Source organism: Capricornis sumatraensis, chromosome 14, assembly GCF_032405125.1.
Source record: "Capricornis sumatraensis isolate serow.1 chromosome 14, serow.2, whole genome shotgun sequence".
Classification (NCBI taxonomy): domain Eukaryota; kingdom Metazoa; phylum Chordata; class Mammalia; order Artiodactyla; family Bovidae; genus Capricornis; species Capricornis sumatraensis.
This window is the reverse complement of record NC_091082.1, coordinates 57,105,645-57,129,883: the sequence shown is the minus strand read 5'-3', so window position 1 is coordinate 57,129,883 and position 24,239 is coordinate 57,105,645. Positions and strand designations below refer to the sequence as shown.

The window sequence follows — 24,239 nt, the reverse complement described above, 5'->3', positions numbered from 1 at the left end:
CACCACACGCTTTAAAAAGTTGTGACTCAAGGGGGAATGTCATTCTGGCCATCACAGTATGTGGTGTTGAATCTAGAGTAAAACTGCTTGGATGTTTTTTCCTTTGGATTCACTTAAACTTACCCCAAACCTGCTTTTCTTCTCGTGGGGTGGAGGGAAAGACTCCACGAATTTCAACATTTGGACCACACACTAATGTCATAGCCTGGGAAAGCATTTCTCGGTAAATCACAGACTTGTGAATGTCATGCAGCCCGGCGCTCAGCTGTGGGACAGAGGATGTGCAGCCGGAATAAGGAACCACCGTGCCCCCTGAGCCACGCTCTGGGTTTTATCTCATCGCTTTCCTCAACTCTAAACGCCGTGAGAGGATAGAGAATTCCTTCTCCATTAGAAGCTATACCTCCTTTTCTAAGTATTAAGATAAAAAAGGTGTACTTTGGAAAATTTTAAATATAATAGAAAATCCATTTCACTGATCAAGAGATTTGTCTTTCAGGGAAGCTCTCATGTGAGGGAAGGAGGCAGTAATCCATCAGCCCGGTCTGCCCCTCAAATAGATAATCAATTTCCCTGAAAGCATCAATAATCAGAGTGGACATTTATTGCCCCTTGGATGGTTTATCTTTGGGGCTGGGGACAGCAGGGCCGTGATGAATACCAAATCTGCCAGGGAACACAATTAAATGCCGCGAGGATAAAGGATTTTATATCATGCACCAAAATAAAGCAATCAAATTCATAATTGAACTCCATCACATGAAATCAGCCATAAATAAATAAATATCACGCACACCCCAAAGCGAGGCACTGGAGCCCCATGTTATAGGTCAGGTGACAGTGTTGCCAGCACTGTGTTCGTTTATCTGCCGGGAGTGTGTCCGTCTCCCAGTGACTCAGCCAGAGAGTGGGACATGGTTCCCTTCTCCCAGGCAGGCACTCGGGGTGGCCACAGCCAGCTGCTGCTTCTCTTAGTGGAGAGAAAACATTGTCCTGGGCCGAGGTGTACTAACTGGCATCAGAGTTGTGCGCTCATCTTGCTGCCAGCACGGGCAGTCCTGAGGGGGACGGGGAGGCAGAGGAGGTGGGTGACAGGTGGGGTCCAAGGTGTTTTGGGATCTTCAGGACCAGGGAGCCCCTGCCTGTCCCAGGAGGAGTACTTGCCCTCTTATCCTCCAGGCAACTGGGGGCTGCATTCAAGGTGACCTTGAGCTGGTCCAGTGAGAGCTTTAGGCGGGCCTCTCAAACCCTGGACCTCGGGGTTCTTGTCTCTGGGAAATGTGCTCATTTCCTACCGGACACAGCGTTAGGGGACTCCGGTCGGGGGGCAGTTGGACCCCCTCTTGGGGCAGAACTGCAGAGCTAAAAGCGGGGGGCAGAGGGCGTTGCCCGCCCATCTAGTGCTGGATTTCTGGGGGAAGGAGAGGGGTGCTGGTTCCTGTTCAGGTCTGTTTGGACTTCATGAGCTTGATTTTTGAAAGAGCCTTGAACACGTTAGCATTTAAGGTCATATACACTTGGCAAAATGTGGCTTTCAGTTTGGAAGGGAAAAAAGGCATAAAGGGCATTTTGGACACAAAATAGTTCTTTAAAACAGCATTTTGATGAGTTAAGTATAAATAAATCAGAAACACACGGATTTCATTTCCTTTAAAATACCCGAGGGCTCAAACACTAGCGGGAAAAGTGCCTGGCAACGGCGGTTTGGGATTTTGACAAACCCAAATATTTTGAAGAGGTTTCTGCAGTGTTTGCACCCAGGTCTCCTCGTCTGCCCTGCCTTCGTGTGAGCACCCAGTGGACTCGTGCCCACCTGCCTGTGATGGGCACGTAGTCCATGTGTGTGTGCGTATGTGTGTGTGTGCGTTCATGCATGTGTGTGGGCAAGTGCATGAGGACAGGCAGCAGAGAATAACAGCAAGGATGACCAGAAAAGAGATAAGCCTTTGAGACTTAAAGCATTCAAACTTTACTTTGAGGTGGAATGGGGAAATAAAAAGCCTGAGAAACTAACTTGATGGCGTTGAGAAAAGGCTCCATCCATCTGCAATGGGCCCTGGGATGAAATCAGGGAGGTCTGCTCATTGTCTGAACATCTGGGCTGCAAGTGAGAACCCCAGCTCCACTCCTGGAAGTGTCATATCTAGGGACAGAGCTCCTGGACCAGCCAGACATGTGAGCTGGGCGGACACAGCCAGTGGGCCACAGGCACCACTGGGCCCTGCAAGGGGGGGCGTCACCTCTGTGGGCCAGTGGGGTTCGGTGAGGGTGGTCTGCCTTTATCTGTGCTCCTGGGGCGCGGGGACAGCCAGTCTGGGTCACTGCTGTGGCTTCACTTGGGACAACCTGGCCTGGGGGAGGTGTGGGCGGTGCTGGGCAGGTAGGCCGATTCCAGGGTGCTTTGATGAAACACAGCTTCCCTGCTTAGGTGATTCAGGGGCCAGGAGGAAAGGCAGAGGCCATCTTCCTTCCCATCCAAGCCGGAGGGTAGTTGGCGGGGAGATGCTCCGGACAATCCCTGGTGATGAGTTTTCTGGTCTCATGAATAAACACAAGTCGAGGAAGAGCTCATGGGGCAGTTACTCATAGTCCCAGAGCTTGCTCCGTAGTTTTACAAACTACTGAAGTTTGGGGCTCCCAAAGGGGAGCACAGACGCACACCATGGTTGCTTCCAACACGTGGCCTTCTTGGTGAACCCCCAAGCCCAATTGCTCAGATAGGGCGTGAGCCGGTTCTCGAGTCCTGGGTGCCGTGCACACACGCAGCCTGAAGCCCGCAGCTCTTATCTAGAACATCTGGCCCTTTCGCGGCTGTCTCCGAGACTCTGAGACCGGGCTGTTCGCTCAGAGACGTAAACAGAGGAGCTGCCCGCCAAGGCCGGCCCTGACACGGCACTCCTCACAGTGTTCCTCTTGGCGTTCGATTAGAAAAAGAAAAAAAAAAAAACTTGCAATCAATACTCAAAGTTGGATTTTGAGCTTTTCTGCAAAACTGGGCTTGGAGTGTTTAATAACAAGGTTCCTCACTGCTTGGCCTCTAGGTTTATAATAAAAATAAATATTTCCCCTTCCTGATGTTGAAGGCAATGCCAACTGCAGGGAGGAGCTTGGAGGCAAGAGGAAGCAATTGGAGATGCTTAAACGCCGCAAACATAAGCCCCTGGGGGTCTTCGGGGGCTGGGTACCTTGACGGGACCCCAGGGATCGAGAATGTTCCCAGCTGAGTCCCGACCTCTTCTCTAATTGTACAGTGTAAACTAATCAGCGTCCAATGCCTTTTCTCTTTATGACCAAGACAGAACAAAGCCTCAAATTACTAATTACACAAATACAGTGTCTTTTGCTAATTGGATTGGTTAATGTTAGTTAATAAAGCACTTTAAAGATAGGCATGTGGTATGAAAGAGGCAATTCATACGTTTAATAATAGGCTAATAACTGTCAGTGATGGCTAATCAGCCCTTGTCGCATGTACCGACCGTCGGACTCTCTTTCCAGGCCTTTGGATGGCTGGTACAAATTAATGCCTTCACAGGAGCCAGCAGGCCTGGGAGCCCCTGTCCGCCTGCAGCTCGCACCCCTTCCACCCCGTGAGGGCTTGGCAGTGCCTGCTGACCACAACCCCGGTGGCGGTTTGGGGCGTTCATCCTCTAAGGAAAACCGAAGCCCTGTTATTTCTATTATTTATGAAAGAGCCTTTGGTTAAACGATTAGGAAGAGGAACCAGAGGCCTGCGTCTTCATCCCGAGGCCAGAGGCTGAGCCGTGTTACTCGGTGACCCTGGGCAAGCTCTTTGACCTTCACAGGCCTCAGTCAACTCAGCTGGAAAATCAAGTGAAAGGACTGTAGTGTCTCAGGCAGGAGCTGCTGAGTGGAGGTGCCTGGAGAGCAGACTGTGACAGCCCCGAGTGCAGGGGCCTGACAGTAGAGGGTCTACCGCACCCACTCAGAGCCAATGCCAAAAGGAAATCAGGCTTTGTGGACCCCCAAATCGGGCCCCAGGACCTGGGTCTCCGCGCCCCACTCTGGACTGGCTGGGTGAGATGCAAAGACCAGGTTCCCTTGTTTCTGGCCACAAAGAGCTTCCTCCTCTTCCTCCACGAAGAGCACCTGAGGGCAGGTGCTAGTCTGCGGTCAGCTATGGAGCTGGCATTCTGTCCTGGCTCCCACACCCACAGGCACCCCGTGGGTCAGGTTTACACTCATCTGGTCCTCTGTTTCAAGATGTGGCCTCCTTGCTATATCCAAGGATTTATCGATTCATCCAAGCAAATCTTTTTCTGTTAGAGGAAAACCAGACCAGAACAAATCACCTGCCACGAGCTGCCCGGTGAGCTGGCATCACCAACTTCATCCACAGGGACCCCCTCTTCCAAAGCATCCCAAGGCAGGGGGGTCGGTCCAAGTCCAAGAGCACTTCCCAGGAGCGGAAGCCTGGAGAAGCCCCGGGTTTCCAGGGAGGAAACTTGAACAATCAAGTGTATGCAGATATGTTTGCTCCCATAAATGAAATGCCCCAGGTGCGGATCTGGGGAAGGAAAGTGACCCAAAGTTCTGCTTCCATCTGCTCGGCGGCTCTGCTAAGCTGGCAGCCCACACCGAGCAGAATCTGTCTGTAAGGACATGAATGCGCCGTAATCAGGACCGTTAAACCACACTAAGCACCAAAGTGAGGCTGTGGAGACAAAGGGCTTGCCCACCTCCCGGGTCCTGAACAGGGACTGGAGGAGGGGTCATGCTATCCAGGGTGGGCAAAAGGTCCACTGGTACAGGGTCCCATCTCACTCCTCACCCCAAGTACTGAGAAGTGGGACTTGTTTGTATGGACTTGTTTTTTCTGAGTAGAGCTGGGCCAGCTTGAACCACAGGCCAAGCTGAGGCCACTTGGGCGTCCATGCTTGAAGTTTCACCTTGAGGAGCTCAGGCTGTCCTGGCCCAGGAGCCCCCACTCCCCTGCAAGTGCAGGCCTGCTGAGCTCTGCTGGTTGGACCTGGGTCTCTGTCTCTGTGCCCCACTGACCCTGGGGACCCTGGCTCCCCAAGGCCCCTGCCAGGTGGATCCTCGGGGGGCTGCTTGCACTATCTCTGTCTCCCCACTCCCCCAGCCCCGTCTCTGTCTCCTCCATCTCTCTCCTTCTGTCTCTCTGTTTCTTTCTCCCTCTGTCTCTGTCTCCCTGTGTCTGTCTCTTTCCCATCTAGGTCTCTATCTTTGCTTCTCTGCCTCTGTCTCCTCCATCTCTTCCTGTCTCTGTTTCCCAAACTGGGTATGGGGAATGCTGGGCACCGCCTCTGCCCCCAGCACAGGCAGCACTTGCTCAGACCTTGTGTGGTTCACATCCTGGCTGACCTCAGTTCTCTTCTCAGTCTTTGGAAAAAGCAAATAAATTATGCTGCCGAACAAAATCTCCCAACTCCAAGAATAGAGCTTTAAAAACCCTACCAAGAAAATTTCTGAGGATGTGGTCAATGTTTCCCTGAGGCCATGTTCTCCCAGGCATGGGCTGGGTGGACTGTCCCCGGCCACACTGATGGCCCGCAGACCAGCTCAGAGCTGTGGGGCAGGACCAGAGAGGTACGTGGCCTGCAGGGCCCCCGAGTGCCCTCCTGAGCACACACCCCTACACAGCCCTGGGGACACACATGCCCCTGTGCCCACTCTGCCCCCGGCACTAATGGAGGTCAGTTCTCTGAGACCATCCCGCAGGCGGAGGGTGACCTTGTCATGTTAAAGTGACAGGCACGGCAGTAAGCTTATCAGTGTGACCCCATCATGTGGCTCAAGCCTGTGTCCACTCTTGCTGCAGATCCCATGACTGATGGGCGCCATCCCTCCAGGTCCACAGACGGGGTTCCAGATGCCCAGGCCTACCTCTGGCCATTGCAGGAAAACCAGAGAAGAGTTGAAGAGGCTCTTGCTTTGCTCTCAGGACTGAAAGCAGGAAGGAAGGCAGCAGGTGTGCAGGTGTGCTGCGGTTTTGGCTGCTGGACTCAGGCCCCCAGGAGAGCAGTGGGATCCAGACCTCAGGGGTGGGGGGCGATGCGGGGGTGATTTGTGCTCTCTGCATGGATGCGACCTCCTCTGCCCCAGTGACTCATTAGAAAGAGGAGACACGGTCCACGCAGAGTAAAGTCACAGTCCACGCAGAAGTCAGGGTGCTCAGCAGGTGCTTCGAGTGCCTGTGTGTCACTGGTGATCACGTTCTCCATGCTTCTGGGTGTGTCACTGTGGCCCAAGGTGGGACGGGCACGTCCCCGGGTCCCTGCAGTGTCGTCGTAAAGTGGAGTTGACAGAGGACAGTTTCGGGCACCGACCTCCCCTCCTGAGGTCTTGGGAGCCAGAGCTGCCTGTGTGACAGCTAGGTCCATCCCTGACCATCCAGGTGGCTCTCCAAAAAGTGGTGGCGGCAAGGGTGCGATCGGAGCGCCATCCAGGTTCCCTGGTGTCATGAGGACACACCCCCTACCCACACTTCCCGAGGCCCCCACACTTCCCATTGAAAACCTCAATGAGGCAGGCCCTGGTGGCTGCCAGGCCCAACCCTGGGAAGGGTCTCCCCATCTCAGGGGAGGTAAACGTTCCAGGATACTGAGGGGCTCGAGGTAGAAATCCCAGCGGGGGGTTTGGAGATTTCCCTTGTGACAACTCTGAGCACATCTTGTTGGAAAACAGGAAAAAAAGAAAGAAAGACAAGGAACAGGGTGGTTTCAAACTGCTTCCAATTTCACACCGTCTCTTCCCGGCGGGAGGCTGCAGCTGAGAATGCGCTCTGGGCGGGGGCCGGGCCGGCCGGGCGGCCGTGGCAGCTGTCTGCAGGATCAGGTGTTCTGGGAACCCAGCTCTCTAGCTGCCCCGTGTCTTGGTCACTGAGCAGAGCTGCCTGGGGACAGGGGAACCTCCTCCAAGCTCACACAGCTTGTGTGTGTTTCAGGAAGCATTGTGCCCACATCTCCGAGGACATGAGACCTCGCACCTCCATCCTCCGGCCACGGTGTCTTCACTGGGCTGGGGGCCCGCGTGCTGCTTCTGCTGAGGACCAGACAGTAACAGGCGGGCTTTTTGTTCCACAAGCCATCCCGTCTTATGTTGTGTATTTTCACCACCCTTTATCATGTAATGGGCCTCATAGCTCACAGGACATGGGGACACAGGCCGCAGGCTAGATTTACCCCGCCAACCCTGCCAGAGGCCAGGGCAGCCCAGGAGGCCCTCTACTCCCTGCTGTGGTCTTTGAGCCCTCTTCTTGGTGGCTACTCCCCTCCCCCAACCCCAGGAGGGGGTCTCGGTGTCTGAGCCTGGGTGGTCATACACAACACGGGAATTTACTTCCTCAGCAGGGCATCACTGTGCTCCTGAGGAACAGCCTGGTGCAGCACACATTCGCATGCCCCCATTTCTCAGACGAGCAAGTCGAGGCTGGTGAGCGGGAACACATAGGTACCAAGTACAGAAGAGTCATCTCTGAGCTAGGAATCTCTGTGTTGCTCTGAGCCCTCTCCCGCCAGGCCAGGCACCTGAGGGAGGAGGGTCCAGCTGATGCCGCATGTCAGTCAGGAAGCCCTGAGAGGTGTCCCCAGGACAGGGACAGGCGGCCTGAGCCATGGGCTTGGCTGAGTCTGGGAAGTCCTCCCGAATTCCCTCCTGACCCTGAGCTGGAAATGCAGAAGGAGGGGGCCCTGGGGCAGGAGGTTGCTTGGGAATCTGAGGCCAAGTTGGGGTGGGTGGGCTGGCCTTGCTCTGCTGGTTCACCCTGCCCCCCAGAGAGCAAGCCAGGGCCCTGGGGGCTCCTGGCTGCATGGCAGTTGCGTGGATGCTGCAGGATTCCAGAGGCTGCCCATTTTTCACAGCGGATCAGCACGGAATTCCTCGACACAGCTGCTGCTGTAATTGGGTCCCATTAGGAAAGTGTGCGGTCTTGTTCAGCGGCTCCCCCCCGCCCCGCGCCCACCGCCCCCACGCACGGTGGTCTCGAGTTAGCGCGGCAGCTGTGACCGAAGCCCGGCTCTCGGGCTCTGCCGCGCTGTCTCCTCCCCCCAGATTGGAAACATCCCTTTGTGGGAGAGAGAACCCAGCTCCTTTTCTCACCCTCCCTTCCCTCCTCCTCACTGGCCCCCACCCACACCCCAAATGGAGCCAGTTCTGTGGAGGCCACACAACCTCCCAAGGGCTCCTGTGTAGCCTGGTTGGAATCCCAGCTGTGTGATGCTGGATGAAGAAATCAACCTCTCTGCGCTCAGCGGGCAAATGGGCATTGCGAGAGATTATAGTGCCTCTGCGGCTGACAGCTTGGCTCCTGTTACTCTCATTGCCACCTTATTACTGTCGGTAATGGAAATGCTGTACCTCTGGCTTCGCCGGCATGGAAGGTGGCCATCCTCAAAGTGAGAGGATCCTCAAATATCTGCAGAGTGAAGACCTGGACTAATTAAAGGGTGAGGATTGGATGAGGCCAGAATTGGATGGGGACAGGCCTTCTGCCCCGAGGTCATTGCTCCACAGGCACAGGGGCCACCGGGAGCTGCCTTTTCACATCATGTCTTTCACTTCTTTGTGCCTTTGTGCTGCCTGACGTGACTGTGGGAGTTGAAATGTGCGCTGAAATGTGGGGTGATCACTTCTGACCTGCTCACCTCTGAGTTATTAAAGGTGACCCCAAACCCCAGTGGAAGGGGTGAGAATTCAGTGCCCAAGAAAAGCCTGAATCCCAAGGGATTCATGGTAGGGGAGTGGGGTCGTCACATTTCAGCATCAGTCCATTTCCACCCCCACCCCAACCTTGGGTCTCAGGACGTCCCACATGCGTGTGTCAAGCAGTCATTGCCGGGATCCTTGACCCTTTCTTCCTCACTTACGATTATTAAAGATCATCTAACAAACAAGTTATTGATAAGCAGGGTCAGGCTGTAGTGCATTAATATGATTCTGTCAATATGCAGGTTATTTCTATAACTAAAAAGGGTTGAGGATAAAAGACAAATGTACGTGTAGAACCGATAATTGACCTGTGATTTATTTCCCCCTCGGGAGACGCTGAGGTGCAGAGTCACTGGGCTGAGGGGTCCCCCAGGCAGCTTCTCCAGGTGGGCTGTCATCCAGATATCCAGGCGAAGTTGGGCTGTGAGGCTATCGGAAGCCAGGAAGCAGGTCACACCCGACCCACAGGGGTCCTGGGAGGATGCTGAGCCACCTCCAGTTTGCAATGGGTGGAGCCTGGTGTTATTCAAGTGAATGGGATTGAGCACAGCCGGGAAGCCACAGGAGGCAAGTCCTACACAGGCCTGATACCTGCAATGGATGAACAGTGCTCTGGGGCTGCAGAAGGGTCAGCCACTTGGGGACCCTCGGTTTTTGGAACATGAAAGAACATTCTAGAAAATTCAGGACTCTTCCGCAGGCATCCAAGCCCACACTCTTCTTCTAGCTCTTGGCTTCTACCTCTTGAACCCAGACCCTCAGGAGGAAACTCTGGTCCCTGATCCAGGAACAGATAGTTCTGCAAAATCTTCTCCTGGTTTCTGGGGGCATGTGTCCAGTTCCCGGAGCTGGCTATCGCGAGGCCCCTGGACGCACCAGTGGTTCCTCTTCTAAGACTGAAAGTTACAGCTTGTCACGAGTCATTGATTGGGTGTGCCGCACGTCACGCTGCTCTTATGATTTACATGCACTTCCCCTGGGGACATCAATCCTCCAGAAGCAAGAGGAGGAAGCTGTCCCCCGAGGGCAGGGGCGACACTGGACATGCATCTCCTCAGGACAAGGGACTGTGGAGCCCCGGCCTGGGCTCAGCCCTCAGCTCACCGCCTGGCACAGGAGAGGCTCGGACCCTGACACAGTGTGGACCGAGCAGTTTCCTCCTGCCACTCCTGCCTGGTCAGCGCCCCCACCCTAGCTCCCTCATGGCCTGGGCTGTCAGCATGTTCTCTCTGTGTCCAGAGCTCAGCTGGACAGGAGCCCCCAGGTAGCACCTCTAGGAAAGAACTCCCTCTGGGGCCAGGACAAGAAGGCAGGGGCTCCTAGGCCAGGTCAGGGCTGGACTCAGCCCACCCGGTTCAGAGAGTGGTGACAGAAAGGGCTGAACAGCATCCAGGGACTTGGGCTCTGAGACCCTGAGCCGCCCAAGTGTATGCAGAGCCGGTTTCGGGCCTGGGGGAGAATTCAGAGCCTTGGTTGGCAGGATTCTGCCAGAGGTTGGGTGTCCTGAGCTGGGGTAACCTGCACCTCTTCTCTCTTGAAAGGAATAGCTTTGGGGGGCAGACCAAGGGAGCAGGAATCCTTGCAAGTAATCCTCCCAGACAACCACCACCGCAAAGGAAGGTGGTCATCCTAAGCCCTGCCCCCAACTCGGCTCATGTTCCTCCATGGCATCAGAGCCTTGTGTCTCAGCCCTGGAAGCCTGGGGGAAAGGCCTAGGGAGGGCCTGGGTAAGTTGCTGCCTGGGCCAGGAGCTGGCGGGAGTGAGAGACAAGACCCCTACCCAGATAGTTCAGAGGGGCCTGTGTTTCCAAGTTAAGGATCAAGGAATTGCCCTCTGCTGGGGGAGCGTTTTCAGTGAGGACAGATCAGGCACTGAGCTGTTAACAAGGTGGCTTTTGGGTGGGAAGGGGTTGGGGCACTGGGGGTTGGGGGCACTGCCCTTATTTCTCTGCAAGCCAGGTGCAGGGGGAACCCTGCTTTGTCAGGTGCCTGGGTGACCAGGAACCAGAGGCCAGGCAGGTGAGCACCTGGGCTGCCTCCAGTCATTCCTTTAAGAAGAAGCTGCCCCACCCCACCCTCTGTCCGTGCCCCTGACCCATCCTCTCAATCCCTGAGGGGCCGACAGCTCCCACCTCTGCCCTCCCTCACCGTTGTGCACATATGGGAAGGTTAATCTACCTCTCTGGGCACCTTTCTCATCTGTAAAGACTGTGGTGACAGCTCTTCCTCAGGCGTTCTGAATTTAACGCCTAGTGTAAGCCCAACTGGAAAAGACTCTTGAGAGTGCCTTAGACAGCAAGGTGATCAACCAGTCGATCCTGAAGGAAATCAACCCTGAATATTCATTGGAAGGACTGAAGCTGAAGCTCCAATACTTTGGTCATTTGATGCGAAGAGCTGACTCATTGGAAAAGACCCTGATGTTGGGAAAGATTGAAGGCAGATGGAGAAGGGGTGACAGAGGCTGAGATGGTTGGATGGCATCACCAACTCAAAGAATGTGAGTTTGAGCAAACTCTAGGAGATAGTGAAAGACACGGAAGCCTGGTGTGCTGTAGTTCATGGGGCTGCAGTCAGACACGACATAGTGACTGAACCACAACAGGGAGTGCACCATGGCACCCGGCCCTCCCAGTCCTCTGTTCTCTGCTGTTTTGCTGGTGTTCCTTTGGGCAGCCTCTTACAGGTCCCCAGCTGGTGGTGGGGAATGGGGCCCAGCGCCTGAGCTCTGTCCAGTGACCCCTCCAGCCCACCACCACCTCACCCCCTCACCACCCCAGAGCCCACCACAGCACATCAGCACAAGTTGAGCAGGGAAGACCCATGGACTGAAACCACGTAGAGTCCAGGCCTTACACAAGGTGGCCCTCCCTCCCCCGCTGTGCGGATCCTCCTTCCTTCCCTGCTCCCTGCCCCCCATCCAGCTGCCGGCCAGCACCCACATCCATATTCTCCCTCAGAGGCAAATTGAACCCCCACCTGGGACTTGAGGACAGCCATGGGCCTCTCTGCACCTGGTGGCCGATTCCCATCTCCAGGCCAGCTCTTCTGCCCCTGCCCCCAACCCTGCTCCCCTCCAATTCCACTTTCTCAGGGGGCCTCTGTGTTCATGCTGATGTTGGAGGACAGAGTGGGCTTGAGCCACTGCCTCGTCCCCAGAGTAGCTGATGCTGGGACAACATGGTTTTAAGATTTCTTTGAATGCCTCTCAGGCGCTTTCCAGGGTGCAGTGCAGACAAAAAGCATCCAGTGCTGCTTCTGGAAGGAGGCTGTGAGGGGCCCAGGACAGATTAGACCATGAACCTGGTGTGGGGGGAGAGATTCGTTCACTTACTCAGTCGTCCATCCTGGAGAAGGGAAGGCGTGGTCACCTGATAGCTGCGGGCCAGGCAGCGTGTGAGGCAGAGGGGCTTGTGCCCATGGTCCGGGGGGGTTTGCCAGCAGACAGAGTGTTCTGGGCACATCTGACAGCGGCAAGCCATGCCCAGAGCTCTAGGGCCATGCAGGGCCATGTGAGCCAGGAAGAGCCGCCCGCCCTAGACTCGTGCTAATGAGGCCCTGCCACTCCACAGAGGTCGAGACAGAGGCCCCCACTCCTGGCCGGCCTAGTGGAGGTTCTGCGGAAATTGGGGTGAGTCTAGCTAAAGCCCTTGCACGGAGCCCGGGTTTTTTGTTGGCCAACAGAGAAAGCAGGCAAAGTGAGACTTGACTATCACTCAAGCTGGGCTGGTTCCTCCTGTCTGACCCGGGAATGGTGGGGCTCCCAGGACCCTGACTTCAGGGTCCTGAGCAGGAGGCTTGGGAAATGCCTCCTGGGAGGGGAGGGGAGGGCGGAGATGCAGGGCTGGGAATGTAAACAGCGTGCCGAGGAGACCTATATGTGTTTCGGGCCGGGCCCTCTGAAGGAGCCTGGGTCCTTTTTCGTGCTGTACTTGACTGTGTAAATATTTTTCTTAGGAGTAAAGAGAGAGTCTCCATTCATTGGGTAGGATCTCACTTGAAAGAACTGAGAAGTATCTGTTTAGCCATAAAAGCGAAAAACAGTGTCCAAGGCGCCTTTCAAAAAAATCATTTCTGTAGCTCAAACACAGCCAAGCGGAGTTTTTTTTTCCCCCCTTTTTTTAATGCAAAAAATAAATAAATATGACCCACTCCCAGTTGAGAGCTCAAGAGTTTGTGTCAACACTGCTGGAGCCTTTGCTCTGGGAGCCAGAGCGGGCTGGCCAGTGACTAACTGCCCTGATGGTTCCTGGGGGTGCTGCCAGCAGGACACCACCCAGGCCACACCGCCGAGGGGGTGGCGGGGGGCTCCTGCAAGCTTCTGGCTGGGGTTCAGGTGTGACTCTGGTCGGAAGGGTCGGCGTGTGGCTCCCTTCCACCCAACGCACCACCCGGCAGCCTCCCAGCCTGTTCCTCCGGATTCAGGAAGCCGGACTCGGACGTGGCTGCCAGCACCCCAGCAGCTCTTTGACCTTTGCCCTGTCACTCTAACTCCCAAGATTCTGTCTCCTATCTCTAAACCCGGGGTAACCCCAGGTTTAGCCCAGATGGGGCTACCGTAAGCAGGACGCGGGAGCCGCCTTGGAGGCGCCCGGGAAGCAACCCCCTCCAGAACCCCCGCCTAAGGCTCCCAGAAGGACTGCCTGCACTGTCCTCCGGTCACCGCTACAGCCCAGCGCCAGCCACTGTGGCATTTACACCAGGGAATGTGGCCATCATGGTAGGACTTGGACTTGGACTTGGTCAGAAAACTCAGCCTGAGAATTGTTCTTGAAAAAGCTCGTCTTCCCAGGACGGGAGGATGCACACGTGAGGCTGTGGGTGTTCTTTGCAGGGATTAAGATGAGCTGACAACGGGGCGGTTTGATGGATTCTGATCAGCAGTTCGTTGGGTCCATTTGAGGGCACTGCTTATTTGGTCTAAAACCTTTCTGTGATGGGAGGCTATGTGTGGTCCAAAGCAGCTCACCACAGGTTGGGGCTGGTGGTCACCAGCTTCGAGCTTGACCTGTCTGCCCAGAATGTGTCCCCCAGTCTCCTAAAGGGTGGTAGAGTGAGGCTCAGGGCCAGGCCAGCATGGGAGGGGGCTCCTTCCATCAACCCCTGGGGCCCCCGCCCCACCTCCCAGGACAGCCTTGGGCAATGACCTGCACAGACGGCCCTAGCCCAGGCCACAGAGGCCCATTCAAAGGGAGGGGCCTTGTAATCATCTTTTAGCCACTTCTAGACACAAATACACCTCTTTGGGTAGGTAGAAATGTGGCTTTAGCATTGGACAGAGAGGAACAGGGTAGAGAGGCCTGGGCTTCAAAGCCAAGAGGAAGAGGTCAATAAGTGAGAACACTTGATGACCTCTTGGACCACAGGCCGGGCTGGAGGTGGGGGCACTTCATCTGTTTCTCTCTGGTTTTGGAAGCCACGTGTTCGGAGCTCCATCTGGGTTTCCTCCTGTTTGTACGTTTTCAGATCCTGTAATAACAGACTATTTCGAAGGGAGAGAAACCTTCTGGGATTCGTTTGTGACACTGAGCAGAAAGCCTAGCCCCCTCAGGGGACACGCCAGAACTCCAGAGCTGTGAGCATATGGATGTCTGTGTATGTGTGTCTCCTCTGGGCTGACTTTTCGGAGAACAGAGGCTATTTATTTAAAGAGTCAAAAAAAGATGCTTTGAGCAACCCCACTTAGCTCAGTCCTGGCACCGAGACCCTTGAGAGGAGCAAATGCTCCAGGTCAAACCTCACTTTTTTGGCTAAACTGCTTAATCAAAACACACCTAATACTTCTGCTGGTGCGGAGACGGGCTTGAGAGCAGAGACCACCACTGCCAACAGCCGGCTGGCCAGCAGTGCCTGTGCTGAGGGCTCGGCAAGCAAAATAAAGAGGGTTTTCAGCAAAGTGGCGGACTTGGCAGCGAGAAGGCTGGGACAGAGGCTCCAGAAGGGGTGCGTGGGGCAGACTTTCACCCGAGGTCAGCGAGTCAGTGAAGAGCAGGGGTGATGGTGGTCACACCTGCCAAGGTGGCTGTCACATCAGGGGGAGTGGGAGGCAGAGAGAAGTTGCTGGGACAGAATGGTCCTGGGACCCACTCAGATCTCCTGGCAGGAGGAAGACTTCCTCTGTATGGGAGTGTCGGCCAGCTTGGGCTTAACGCCCCCAGCTCTCTCTGCATCACACGGTTGGATGGGGCTCTATTCTGCAGCTGAAGCACCCCAAGCTGGGTCTGTCCAAGGGGAGCCCAGGGCCAGGCTCCAAGGAGCAGTAGAGGAACCCTCATCTGCCTTGTCCCACCAGCCTGGCCCTACACTGAGAGCCTCCTCTGTCCAGTCTCTCTTGCTCCGCGTGTTGCACTGGCATCTTGACCTTCGAGGATGGTACCGTTGGAACACCCACTTCTGTACCCGCAGCCTGGAGTTTTGCCACCAGCACAGGCCCTCGAGCCATGGGCAGGAACTGCTCTGAGCACTCTTGTCTCCCAAAAGCAGCCTCCGGTTTCCAGCTGCCCCCCAAATCAATCGTGACTGTGGCAGTGCCATGAGCTGGGCCTGGCTGAGAAGTCCAGCTCCTCAGTGTCCCCAGGACAGTGGCCTGGTGGTCAGCATGCTTGCTGGGTGTCTCTGCAGGAGGTCCCCAAGGCCCCTTCCCTGGGAGGGGTCGCAGCAGCAAGGCAACGAGGAGTGGCGTTGCCAGGTCTTCAGGCTCAGGCTCCTCCATGGCAGGCTTTGGGTGGGGACCTGCTTTGTCCTTCACAAGGGGACAGGACCCGGGAAGGGGAGTCGCTCAGATGGGGGGCCCCTTCCGCAGTTTTGTCCTGGCCCTGAAGACTATGAGGCTTAGAAAAATTAACACACAGTGTTTCTCCCTCTGATTCAAGCCACCCTGTCATAAGGGGCAAGTGGGCGAACTGCAGGACTCGGGGCCCATGCTGGGACCTTCAGTTCTGCGTAATGCTGACAAGGGTCCCCAGGTGGGGTGCAGGGCTGAGCAACCTGGAGGAGGAGAGTGATCCCTCTCCCTCCCTGGGGAGCACAGCCTCTTCCTGGACAACACAGGCTCTCCTGGGACCCAGGTGGTCTGCCTCTCTTCTCCTGTCCTAGGGCTGCCCGGGCTCCAGTCACCCTTCTTGGCTCTGAATTTGGGAGTGAAAAGCAGACAGACAAGAGGACTGCCTCACTGGCCCATCTGCTGGCAGAGCTTAGCCCCCAGGGCTGAAGCTAGCTCGTCTCCCCTGGGGCCTGTCCACCCAGGTCCGGTAGGGCCTGAGCACCTAGGTGCCTGACCTCTCACTGGCCCTTCTGGAGAGACTTCCCCCGTGTGTCCGTGTCTGCCTCTTCTGCCTCATTCTCTGTTTTCACTCCTAGTCGCATTCCAAACCACAACTTCAGAATCTATTAAAAGAAACATAAAATCCCCAATTGGTTAGAATTCTCAACATTTAAAAATATGACTTATTGTTATTACAGCTGAGTCTGGGCAGATCTGCCAGAGTTTGGAACGGAGCGTCTTGGTCCTCTGACCTGACCTGCATGGGCACTGGCGGGCACTCTGCTCCGAGCTTGTCATTCAAGAAGCAGTGGCGTCATTATAAGGGGAGGGGGAACAAAACCCCTGGGTGTGACCCCATTTCTCTTCTTATTCTCCAAATATTGGTTTCCATCTTGGTTTCTATTCTTATATAAATGACATCACAAATTTATATACGTGTTTGTGCAGAGTACTTGTGATCCAAAAGGGAAAATCCCGTTGATGCTGCTAATTTGTCAGTTTGCACAGCTTAGAAAGGGCTCTGGGACCTGTCACTGAAACATCACCCTCTGGTGTGGAACTGGGTGGTTTTGAGGAGGAGATGCCAGCCAGGCAAAATGCTATAGCTCTTCAGAGCTGAGCCAAGGAAAGCTCCAAGTCAGAGCCGTTGGGTGGAAGAAAGACCCAGGGTGGCTGGCACTTTCCTCGATGCCCTAAGCCCATGTCCATGGGCGGGATGGTGGTGGGAGGAGGGAAGACTTCCTGCTGCTGCCACTGCTCACTGCTGGGGTAGGGGCTCACCCCAAGAAACAAGGAAGGAGCCCCTTACCCATTTCAAGCACCACAGTGCCCCTAGCCACATGTGCAGTCTGTACCCAGTCACCACAGTGAGCTCCACAGTGTGGCTGAGCTCCACAGTGTGGCTCCTTCCTGTGATCGGGGAGGACCCCAGTTCTCTTATTACGGAGAAGCCACCCGCCTTACCCCTATTATTTCAGAGCTTGCTCACTCTGCTTGCATGTGTATAGCCCACTGTAGCTCGAGGACCATGCTCAGTCGGAAACTAACAACCCTTTTCCAAATTGTTTTGCAGCAAATGCTGACGGATGCGGAGGTGTCATCACAGGAGGGCTGCATCCAAAAGGTAGGCAAGCTGGTTCTGCGCCTTCTCCCCTCCTGTCAAGCCTGCGCTCCCGTCAAGCCTGCGCTCTGGTTGAGCCTGAGCTCCAGAGTGCGAGGCCATCTGTGGTCGGTCGAACACGTGATTCCCCAGGGATCAAGACGGATACTGGCTTTCATGGGGCAGCAGGTAGCAGCTCGCTTCACAGAACCAACCTGGTTCCGGGAACCAAGGCGAGCCCCGCGCATGTGGGAATGCTTTGGGCCAGTCAGTCACATAGAAATGAAATAAATACAGATTGTGTTTGTTTAACTATCTTCACTGGATACTCACATGAAAAGAACATAGAGAAGAAAAGCACAATTGGCTGCAGATTCAACAAAGCCTTTCGTTGTACTCAGTCTCCGAAGATGGCTCAGGCACCGTGTTGAGTAAGCAGAGTGTCAGGCGACAGAAAAAGTGTCAATGTGGGCTTTATCCCCTGGTGATGGGTAACAGCCGGTCAACAAACACGAGATCTGAAAGGCCCAGAGAGTGGGCCAGGCCCAGGAAAACACCCCCCGACACACACACAGAGGGAAGCACTCACTCACAGGCAGGCGTATTCCTGCATGTGTGTGCTAGGCAGGTAGCAGAGGGGAGGGGTGCAGAAATCACCCCAAAACCCAGAAGCCATTTGTCAGCTGAAGTTCAACATCTAGAGAATTTGGGCCATCCATGCATAAGTATATACATGTACATACATCCACACAGAAAGACACAGGCACACACACAAACACATAGACACACACTTGTACAGACACAGACACACAAACACACAGATATAAATACGTGTGGTAGCTGATGCAGTCTTTGGGTTTTCCAGCATCGAAATAGCCTTTTCTCCCCTGGCATCTTGACTTCAAAGCATCGTACGGAGCAAGCTGAGAGAGTCCATCTTCTCAGGGTACCCAGACCGCGTCAGGAAGCACAGCGTGGGTGTCTGGGGCAATGGGTCAGCACAAGGCTACGCAGCCGCTGTTGGGGGCTGTTTTCTTAGTGTCAGAATCGCCGAGCTATGCTTGTGAGGTGCTGTCTCCTCTCCCAGGAGGATCCAAAAACACTGCCTGAGCATACATTCCTGTCATCATGAAAAGTCCTCTTTTGGTCTGGAAGTGACAAGAAAGCAATTTGCTGGTTCCGCCGATCTCTGTGACTTTCTTCCTGTGTCTGGCTGGCTGGTTAGTGTCGGGGCAACTGGGGGACCCGCCATCCCAGGGGTCTGAGCCCTAAGAGCCGAGGCCTTCCCTTTTCACCAGGGTCAACCCCAGAGACATTGATTTCAGAGAAAATCCATGTGATGGGGGATGTGGTCTGACCCTACGGTGACCTCTGGCAGGGGTGACCTTCGGCCTCATTTGTCTCCATAAGTGCGTCTGTGTCTGGCCCGGGGGGCAATTATGTCTGAGCAGAGCTGGGACAGAGTGTCCTCTCCCTGTCCACTGCCCGGGGGCCTGAGGCCTCTCTTCCTGGAAATGCATCCACAGGCCCCAAAGTGAATCCCGGCCGTGTCCCTCTCCCTCCCCGACCCTGCTCCCCGACCCTGGGAGTGAACTCTATTTTCTTAAAGGAGGAGGTGGCCAGAACAACTTGAGCAGCTTCCTTGCGCCTTTCACAGCGTTTCAGAAAACTGAGGTGCTTCCACCCACCACGCGGAGGAACCATAGTCAGCTCCTCTCTCAACTACTAAAAGGAACATGGAACCTTCATCTTTCCTCTAAGAAGGAGCTCACACAGGGCGGGAGGTGAGAGGTGGGTCAGGCAGTCGACTGTGGTTGTCCGGCCTGGGGGCAAGCTTCAAGGCAGAAGGTCAAAAGGTGGGGTCTAAGGTTAAGGTCGTGAGGAGGAAGGGATGCATCCTCTATCCCCTGAGGTGGTGCTGTCTCCAACATGGCCTCTCCTTTTTGCAAACTGTGGAGGGCAGGCCTTGGATACTGTGGCCCAGATGTCCCTCTGAGAGCTCCACACGGAGTGGGCACAAGCATCCTCCAGCCAGGGACCCACTCACAACTGCCCAGCTTGGCACAGTCTCCCTTCAGATGCAGACCTTTGTAAGGCCCGTCGGAAGGGTGCCCATGGAACCAGACCAGATGCCCATGGCAGCTATAGCAGCTGAGAGAGGCCAGTGCCGGGCAGCAGAGCCTAAGGGGCTGGGGTCATTGTTGCTCTGAGAGCCACTCTCCCATCCCCAGCCCCTGAGACTCCGCACTAAGGCTTTGTCCACCTCCCCGGATACCCCTGCCCTCAGGGAGAAGTGCTCCTCTGAATCCCCGGACTCTCCCATCCTCACACTAAACTTAGTGCAAGGCATTTGGGACATCAAGTGTGATGGGGTGGGCACCCTGGGTCACATTGGTCGATGATTGAAACCTTAACTTGGTGTCTGGAGCCATTTGGTTACTTCCCAGAGAGGGAGAGAGGGAAAGAGGTGCTGAGAGAGACCCAGGTGCAAAGGCAGCTGGGGTGCCACAGCGGGGGACGGAGGACAGTCAGTACGGCCTTCTCTTGACCTTCTTCCCAAATGGAAGTTCACAGCTGTGTCCCTTACAGCTTTGGAGACACACACGTGCTTATTACATGAGAGGACCGTACACGCCTCAGTGTGCTAAGGATTGATTTAGGTATTCCTTGGTAATAGGAGATAGACCCCATTTATCAGTCTTATAGTTTAGGATTTTGGTGTCTGGCTGAACAGGCCCTCTCCTCCTCCAAAGACACACATATCTGGGGACGTTAAGGTCCTCCAGGGAAGCGCCGAGGTTATGCAGCCTGGGGTTGGTCAGATGACACCTCTGAGCATCACTTATTTCAACTTCAGGATTCACTGAATCACACTTTCTGCTCTTTATCGGCATCACGGAACCCCATGGACTTCTCTGTCAGCCTGCCAGGCTTCTCTGTCCGTGGGATTCTCCAGGCAAGAACACTGGAATGGGTAGCCATTCCCTTCACCAGGGGATCTTCCTGACTCAGGGATCAAACCCAGGTTTCCCGCGTTGCAGGCAGATTCTTTACTGTCTGAGCCATCAGGGAAACCCTCAGTGAAATGTAACTAAGACTAATTAATTCAATCAGTGGCTTGACACAAGAGATGCAGAAAGGGTGATGTTTTGTAGGAAGCGGTGGTTATAAATTCTTGGTATTAAAGAACCAGGATGCTGAAGAGGCTAGGGACTCTACCTGTCAGAGTTTACAGAGGACAAAATCCAGGCCCAAGGAGGCTGGTGGTGCCCATATCCTCAGGGGAGGCGGGATTTGAACCCAGGATCTCTGGTGCAGAGCTGGGCTCACATTGGAGAGATAGCAGCTACAACCTGGGAGCCGGCACCAGGCTTGGCCCCGCCCTGAGAACGCTCCTGCGCCCCTCCCTCAGGTCGCCTCCATCCCCAACCTGTCTTGGTCTCTTGTGTCCCTCTGTCCCCCAGTCCCTCCTGAGGCCCCCTGCGGTGCCACCAATCGCTCTCCATTCCTCCCCTCCTCCACCCTGCCCCCTATCTTCACATTCTTGCATCCTCCTTCCACCGCCCACTGGTTCCTTGCATCCCCTCCTGTGTGCAGCACGCCCAAGTGATCCTGCTCCATCGGGTGCCTGGCTGCCCCACACTCATCCCAGGTGTGCATTCCGGATGCTCATGCACTTCCCTGCAAAAGTCACTTTGGCTGCAGGTCCAGCAGCATCGCCTTTTCTAGCCTCAGGCCGGGACCTCTGGGACTGCTGGCTGCAGCCGACTCTATTTAGTCTCTGTTTACTTAGAGGGAAAGCCCGGGGCTCCTGGAGAGCAAACATCTGCGGGAGATAATCTAGGAGCTGTCCATCCATCACTGGGGGCGCCTGGCTCCCTGGAGAGCCTGCCAGAGCCTGGAATAAAAAGGCCGGGCGAAGAGGCTTTGGGGACAAATAAAGAGCTGTGTTAAGGGCCCGCTGAAAATGGATGGAAGACATTATTAAGACTCAATGGCCGTCTTATCAAAATCCAATAGGATAGACATTTGGCAAACGGCTTAAATTTATTCTTTGACTTTCTGGAGGGCTTGAATTTATCCGTTAACAAGAGTGTAGTCCACCAGGGGAGATGGTATCAGCTGAAAGAATTTTGATTCAATCTCTTTGGTGATATGAAAGGGGGAAACACCAGGCCCCCAATGGCCGCCCCATTGTCTCGCTTTATCTTGTTTTCTTTGACCGTCTTGAAAAGGGAGGACATGTTAATACAGTACAACAAGCAGAAAATGCAGAGGGAAATGACCTTTTTCTTTTTTTATTTTTGTGTTTTCTTCTCCCCTGCTTCTCTACCCACACTGCCCCCTGCCTCTCCAAAATAAATAAATGAATCAGGAATTTGCATCCATGGGGCTGAGGTCTGAACTGGGACAGGTGCACCTCCAGAGGCCCTGCAGTTTGGAGTCACCTCAGCCAGAGAGCTGGGCCAGGGGTGGAGAGCTCGAGGCTTGGAGGGAAAGTCAAAAATAAATTGAGCTAATAAAGCCTGCTGTTGCAGTGGGACCATGATGAGTCCATGAATCTCTCCCTGTTATTCCGCACAAAATGCTACAGGTCATAAAAGTCATCCGATAGCCCAGCCTGGCACTCTCCAATAGGGTGACTGATTGATAATTAGGATAATTCCCAAAATGACTGTTTGGATGTGAGGACCTTGGCCTGTCCCACTGGGCTGTTGTACATGTGTGTTTTCTACAACCTGGCCCAGGTGAAAAGCCTCTGGTAATGCGCATCCTGAAGTCTCCTGGGTCCCCCCCCCGGGGAACCTGGGGACTACTAAAGATGACCAGGAGCCAGGAAGACCAAGCCATTCTGAGGGAGATCAGCCCTGGGATTTCTTTGGAAGGAATGATGCTAAAGCTGAAGCTCCAGTATTTTGGCCACCTCATGCGAAGAGTTGACTCATTGGAAAAGACTCTGATGCTGGGAGGAATTGGGGGCAGGAGGAGAAGGGGATGACCGAGGATGAGATGGCTGGATGGCATCACGGACTCAATGGATGTGAGTCTGGGTCAACTCTGGGAGTTGGTGATGGACAGGGAGGCCTGGCGTGCTGCGATTCATGGGGTCGCAAAGAGTCGGACACGACTGAGCGACTGAACTGAACTGAACTGAACTAAAGATGACCAGGAGCCAGGAAGACCAGGCAGGTGGGAGTGGAGATGGACAGGCAGCTGCCAAGTGTCTTGTGCAGCAATTAGTTGAGAAGTCTGCACACCCCAGGTCTCCACCAGCCTGCCCCCAGGCTGTGCCTTGGGGGTTTGAATCCAGCACACAAACTATCCAGGTGTTTGTGGTCTGTGACCCTCTATGTGGTTTATTCCCTTTGCGTTGTTTTTCCCCTGGAGGAAACTGAGGTATTTTCCAGGTGGCTGGAGGGTGAGGAAGGCAAGCAGGGAGGGAAGGATCGTGACTGGAACAAGAGATGGGGAGACCAGTCAGCCCCGAGGCTCCAGGACAAGGGGTTGGGGAGCATGTGTCCCGGTCAGCCAGTCTTACTGGGACCAGAGCAAGCTAGACTGTCCCTGTTAGGCTTTGCCTGTGCCAGCGAGGTTACTTTTAGAAATCCTTTCTTTTCCTCTTTACCACCACCCCCCATCGCCGCACCCTCACCCCCCACCCCACAACCCTCACCCCCCACCCCCACCCCAGGCCGCAACACCTAGGAGCCACCCGGGTGCTAGTATTCAATCGCTGTTTATCTACTATGCAAGTTCTTCCTGAAAAACATTCCAGCAAAGTCCCAAGCCCTAAGCGGCCTGGGCTCACAATTAATAATTTGCATGTGGGATCGGTTATGTCTTTATGAAATCAAAGTGTGTTTAGCTGCCACGGAGACAGCTCCGAGTTGATTTTGATAATCTCGGGCTGAATAGACTCACTTCGTTCCAGCAAAGCCCCGGACAAAGGCCGGACAGTGGCTGAAAGCCCTTCGGAGACAGGCCTCCTTTTCCTTTGTCGGGGGGCTGCTGATAAAAGGGCCGGGAGTCCATTAATTCAGTGAATGAACATATAGTAAAGTCAGTCCCCTCTTGAGAACAATAATGTTGAGGTCAGCTTCGGTTGCCATGGAAACTAAGTACTCCTAAGAAGTTTGCATCCTTGATTTTGCTGAATCAAAGGCTGCAGAGTGGAGAGGTGTAATGGGGCCAAGACGCAGAAAGTCGGAAAGCCCCGCCCCCACCGGTCCCCTTCCCGAGAAGGCGGCTCCGGGCTGGTGGCCTTGGGGACCCTCAGCCGCTGGGGACCAGCCCCAGGTCTGGCTCTTGCCCCTCCCCCTGCCCCTCCTGGAGGCCTCTTTTTTTCACGACTGTAGAGGCTTATCTGAAGAGGCCCTTAGGCATGACTCTGGTGCCCAGGGCAGGGCAGAAAATCTAGCCTGAGGGAGGGGCCACAGCCTGAAAGCCTCCACCTCAGTGGCCCGGATGGACTCTGCTCTCAGGCCACCTCACAGCACCTGAACTTGGCCTCTGGCGGGGGGTGGGGAGGGGGGTGGGGGCGGGAATGGCAGTGGTGCTGTGGCCCCTTCCCACCCCAAGCAGATAAGGGTGATTAATGGGCCAACAGCAGTACGGAGGTGGAGGCTGAGTTACAGGCAGGTCTAGGCTGGGTGCCGATGTTATAAACGTGAGTTTTTGTATTCTGTTCCCCCAACAGTTGGGCTGATTTTACTTACCCTTCACCCCAAGGGGTACCTGAAAGCAGCTTAAACCATCAGATCAAACTGGGAAGAGATGCAGGTATTATATTTTCTTCAACAGTAGTTTATTACCTGCTGCAGACCTGCCTGTCTGAGGAATGTTTCATCTTAGCTGGACTGGCCCTTGCCTTGGGGGGCAGGGTCTCAGGCGGAGAGAGGGGAAGTTGTTCAGACAGACCCACTCTACCCTGAGGACCTTGCTGGGGGTCAGGGGAGGAATGAGAGGTGCGTGTTTCTTCTCTTTTGCTGCTGAGAAAGCATGGAACCCGATTTTCTTTCTCCTACTGAAGTAGCCCTTGTGAAACCTGCTGAAAGGCCTGCAGCTTGGGATGGAGGTCCTGGAGGAGGGAAGTGGGCCTGAGTGGCCCAGAGCCCAGCAGGCAAAAGCCCCTCCTTGGGAGCTGGTGACATGAGGACTCCTCTCTGTGGTCAGGCCCTTCCCTCA

At 54.8% G+C, this 24,239-nt stretch overlaps 1 protein-coding gene across 1 annotated transcript in view; it reads left to right on the top strand.

The window, feature by feature from the left end:
• The window catches only part of PRDM16 (PR/SET domain 16), a 229,019-nt gene that overhangs the window by 37,375 nt on the left and 167,405 nt on the right, over positions 1-24,239 (top strand). Inside the window, exons 3-4 of the mRNA XM_068985749.1 lie at positions 17,028-17,078; positions 17,241-17,243. Coding sequence (XP_068841850.1) covers positions 17,028-17,078; positions 17,241-17,243 — 54 coding nt within the window. The remainder of the gene's footprint in view (positions 1-17,027; positions 17,079-17,240; positions 17,244-24,239) is intronic.